We start from the raw sequence: 5,000 nt of genomic DNA on the forward strand, positions 1-5,000 counted from the left end.
GCCCACTTCAAACAGCGCCCTGTCTGTGGCTTTCTGCAGTTTATAGGAGAGCCAGGCGTTCTGTCCAGAGTCCACATCAACAGCCACCACTTTAGTCACCAGATAGCCCACATCTGCTGAACGAGGMACCATCTCAGCCACCAAGGAGCCACCAGTCTGGACCGGATACAGAACCTGAGGGGGGTTATCGTTCTGGTCCTGGACTATAATTTTTACTGTTGTCATTGAACTGAGAGGAGGGGATCCAGCATCACGAGCAGTAAGGTTAAATTCAAACCACTTCAATTGCTCATAGTCAAGAATTTTCACAGCATGGATGACACCACTTTCTGAATTCACTGACACTAAGGTGGAGACAGGTACTCCGTTAATCTCTTTTTCTTCCAGAAAGTAGGAAATTCGAGCATTTTGACCCCAGTCTGCATCTGTAGCACTGRCAGCAAAAACGGAAAATCCAGGTGAATTATTTTCTGGTATGTTCATAATGTATTCAGATTCAGCAAAATGGGGTGGATTGTCATTTACATCAGACACTTTTAAGTTCATGTTTTTCTTGCTGGACAGAGGSGGAGAGCCTTGGTCAGACACTGTTATAGTTATATTATAATCAGGAACACTCTCTCTGTCTAAAATATTATYGGTTATTATAGTGTAATATCCTGTTAATGAAGACTCAATTTTAAAAGGAATGTCTGAGTTGATGGAACACCTGATCAGACCGTTCCTCTCCGAGTCTTCATCATCCACGTTAATGACAGCTACAGTTGTACCTGGAGGGGAATCCTCTGATATAGTGTTAGAAAATGACATGAGCTGTATTGTAGGTGTGTTATCATTCTCATCKATTACTTGGATGATAACTTTACAAGTATCTGTATATCCACCATGGTCACTGGCCTGAACGTTTAACTGATAAACCTTTGATTTCTCAAAATCCAGTTTACCTGCAACTTTTATTTCGCCTGTGTTTACATWAACATCAAAGAGCTGCTTGGCCTCTTTGCCCACATGAGGTATGGAGAACGTCACCTCGCCATTAACTCCTTTGTCTGCGTCATTTGCGCTGACAGTCGTGACCACGGTTCCTTCAGGAGAGTTCTCCCTCACTTCTGCTTTATAAACCGCCTGGCTGCAAACTGGCGCATTATCATTAGCATCCAGCACTGTGACATGGATGCGCACCGTCCCTGATCTGTGTGGCTCTCCGCCGTCTGAGGCGATCAGCACCAGCGTGTGCGTCTCCTCCTTCTCTCGATCTAACGGGCTTTGTAAAACCATTTCAACAAACGTGCCTCCACCAGGCTGGTTCTGCACTTCCAGTTTAAAATGATCTAAAGGTTTCAGGATATATTTCTGGATATCATTAATGCCGACGTCGGGGTCGTCTGCGCTCATCAGAGAGAAACGAGTCCCMGCCGCAGCAGATTCGACAATTTTCAGATCGATTTTGTCTTTTGGGAAAGTCGGGCTGTTATCATTAACATCCACTACCTCCACTGTGACCCGGTAAAGCTGGATGGGATTTTCTAAAATCACCTCGAAGCTGAAGCTGCAGGGCGTCGTCTTCCCGCACAGCTCTTCTCGGTCGATCCGCTCTTTAATAACGAGCGTGCCTTTGTCTCGGTTGAAATCCACATACTGCTGGCTGCCTTTTGTAATAATGCGAGCTTTACCTGCTATTAGTCTCTGCACATCCAAGCCTAAATCCCGCGCGATGTTTCCGACAAAAGAACCCTCCGCTTGCTCCTCTGGGATGGAATATCGAGCCTGGGCAGCCACGGAGCTCAGTGTGAAAAGACAAAKAATAACCGGGGCCTGCAGCCGGACAGACGCCTTCCACAAACAAGACATCACGAATCCAAACGTGCAGAAGCAGTAATCCTTTCCAGCGAAATACAGTTGTAGGAAAATATAGGAATTAGAAAAGTAGTAGCGTTTTCTGAGAGGAATATTTACGGGATGTTCGTCAAAGAAAGCCTCAGAAGGTTCTGAATATCGTCTTTCAAAGCAGGAAAACACTGAATGGTTGGAGAGAGGTCGGCGCATCAGCTTTTTATTTAAACATATATTCAGACATGAATCAACAGCGGCCCTTAGAGCCCATTCACGGTAACATGTCGGCTGCGCAAATAGAAACCATTAGGATTGTGTTTAGAAAAAAATATATACATTTCCATAAGCATTAAAAATATATGAGGAAGTATTATGTAAATTAGAGCAACGAGGAAAATGCTTATTTAAAAACAATCACGTTGAWTCAACAAATCTAGGAAGAAGCTGACACGAATCACAATATAGTCAGTTACACTTCACAAGAAAGAAAACASCTAATGCACAGCTAAACACAGAGAAATATATGGCCAGAGGCTTAAATAAAATGGAAGACTGTGATAATTAAATAAAAAAAATAGCTGCCTAAATGTAAAAACAAATGTGACATGTTTTAAAAAGAACAATAAACTAATTTTAAATAAAGGTAGCAAAACAGAAAAAAAAAAATGTACTTACTTATCTGTTTATTTGTTGAAAAATGTTTTTGTACATATTTAAAAGACCAAAATTAGAGTCATTTTTAAACTGTGAACAAATGCATTTTTAATAAAATGTCTGACTTATGTGTTTGTTAGATAAAATGTATTGTTCAAATCAGTGCTGTTAAATTATGGTCTGTAAAACAATAAAAATACACCAACGATAAATTGATTAAACTTAAAACTCATTTGTGCACATCTTAAATGTAAAAAAAAACTTCAAACAGAAATGTTTATTTTAATATATAACACAATAGGAACCCACTAAATGCTTTGTACCATGGACAGCGACATCACAACTGTTCACGAAGACAGTCAAACGTGAGCTCAATTACTACCTAATGTGCACTTAATTCTGCTGTTTTAGGGAGGGGAAATAATAATAAAATATGCTCAAAATATATGACTCACCAACGTTGACATCTGAGATGTATATCCTGACATCTTGTCCACTTGTGGTGTATCCATCCCATCTCCTTCAACACTCACTAAACTTGGAGTCATCGGTTTCAAGTCACTCTTTCTGGAGTCAGTSGTCCTGCACACCTCGTAATTGTACACATGTTGGAGAGTCCCTGTCCCCAAAGTGTCTGAGTAACGTGGTGGATAATATGGAATGACAGGGAGGTTGGAGTGATACAGGATGCGAGACTGTCTCCATCTGTAGATTTTGACTGAGATAATAACCACTAAACAGGTGATGAAGAGGAAGGACACCACAGCCAGAGCCAACACTAAGTAAAAAGTCAGCGTGTCATTGTACTCCTTGTCGTGTGGAGAGTCAGTGAAGTCCACAAGCACTTCCGGGAAGCTGTCCGCCACCGCCACGTTAACAATGACTGTAGCTGAACGAGACGGCTGSCCGTTGTCCTCCACTATAACAGTCAGTCTTTGTTTCACAGCATCTTTATCAGTCACCTGACGGATAGTTCGGATTTCTCCATTCTGTAAGCCCACTTCAAACAGCGCCCTGTCTGTGGCTTTCTGCAGTTTATAGGAGAGCCAGGCGTTCTGTCCAGAGTCCACATCAACAGCCACCACTTTAGTCACCAGATAGCCCACATCTGCTGAACGAGGCACCATCTCAGCCACCACAGAGCCACCAGTCTGGACCGGGTACAGAACCTGAGGGGGGTTATCGTTCTGGTCCTGGATCAGGATTTTCACAGTCACGTTGCTGCTGAGTGGAGGAGAGCCTCCATCCTGAGCTTTGATCGTGAGTTTGATTTCTTTAATTTGCTCATAGTCAAAGGAACGGACTGCTTGCAGCGCACCAGTTTCAGAGTTTATGGACACATAATCAGACACTCGGTGACCATCTATTTGCGTGTCCTCTAAGAAGTATGAAATCCGTGCGTTTTGATTCCAATCAGAATCTCTGGCGCTGATAGAAGTGATCGACACCCCAGGGGTGTTATTTTCAGTTACATAAGCAGAGTAAGATTTTTTATCAAAGAGGGGGACATTATCGTTGACGTCAGAGATGCTAAGCTGCAACGTCACGGAGCTAGACAGAGGGGGAGACCCAGCATCTGCGGCTGTAATTGTGATTTTATATTCAGAAMTTGTTTCTCTATCAAAACTCTGATCTGTCACTAAATCATAGTAATTAGTCAGAGATGACTGGATTTTAAACGGAAGAGTTTTATCTGCAGCACATTTTATTTGTCCGTTTTTATCAGAATCTGCATCTTTTACGTTTATCACAGCTATTGTTGTTCCGGGAGGGGCATCTTCTGATACAATTTTTGAAAATGACATGATATTAATAACTGGAACGTTGTCATTGATGTCACTGATATCAACGATAAGTTTACTGGTACCTGTCAGACCTCCTCTGTCTCTCGCCTCCAGTCGGAGCTCATATTTAGTCTGTTTTTCATAATCTATCTGTCCAGCCACAGATATGACTCCTGTGCTCTCTTCGATGTTAAAAATATCAACTGTACTGCCTCTTATTTTTGAAAAGCTGAAAATGATCTGCGCGTTACTTCCAGTATCTGCATCAGTAGCGTTTACTCTTGTAATATACGTGCCTTTAGCTGCGTTTTCCACAACCACAGCTCTATAAACTGTCTGATTGAACACAGGGGCATTGTCATTTACGTCCAACACTGTAATATTAATATCAACTGTGCCTGATCTCTGCGGGTTTCCACCATCCGCAGCTATTACCTTTAATGTGAGGGTGGGGTTTTCCTCTCTGTCTAGTGGCTTCTGAAGAACCAGCTCTGCGTATTTGCTTCCGTCTGGATTCGTATGTTGCTTTAGAATAAAATGATTATTCGGGGACAGCATGTAATTTTGTAATCCGTTCAGTCCAACGTCAGGATCAAAAGCACTCTCGATGGGAAACTTCGATCCGATCACAGCAGATTCGCTCGTCTCAAACTGCAGGTGTTTGTTCGGAAAAAAAGGAGCGTTGTCGTTTATATCTAGAATTTCCACCGTGACGCGATGGAGCTCGAT

The 5,000-nt window shown here is 42.3% G+C and overlaps 2 protein-coding genes across 2 annotated transcripts in view; both read right to left on the bottom strand.

Annotated features, from left to right (window-relative positions):
• Positions 1-1,851, bottom strand: part of LOC106514140 (protocadherin gamma-A10) — a 2,367-nt gene extending 516 nt beyond the window's left edge. The window contains exon 1 of the mRNA XM_014003264.1: positions 14-1,851. Within this exon, the coding sequence (XP_013858718.1) occupies positions 14-1,851 (1,838 nt within the window). The remainder of the gene's footprint in view (positions 1-13) is intronic.
• A 1,192-nt stretch (positions 1,852-3,043) lies between these two features.
• Positions 3,044-5,000, bottom strand: part of LOC106516811 (protocadherin gamma-A10) — a gene marked incomplete at its 3' end in the record, with an annotated part of 24,280 nt that continues 22,323 nt past the window's right edge. The window contains 1 exon segment of the mRNA XM_014007355.1: positions 3,044-3,721. Coding sequence (XP_013862809.1) covers positions 3,044-3,721 — 678 coding nt within the window.

This window comes from Austrofundulus limnaeus, unplaced genomic scaffold, assembly GCF_001266775.1.
Source record: "Austrofundulus limnaeus strain Quisiro unplaced genomic scaffold, Austrofundulus_limnaeus-1.0 Scaffold1, whole genome shotgun sequence".
Lineage (NCBI taxonomy): Eukaryota > Metazoa > Chordata > Actinopteri > Cyprinodontiformes > Rivulidae > Austrofundulus > Austrofundulus limnaeus.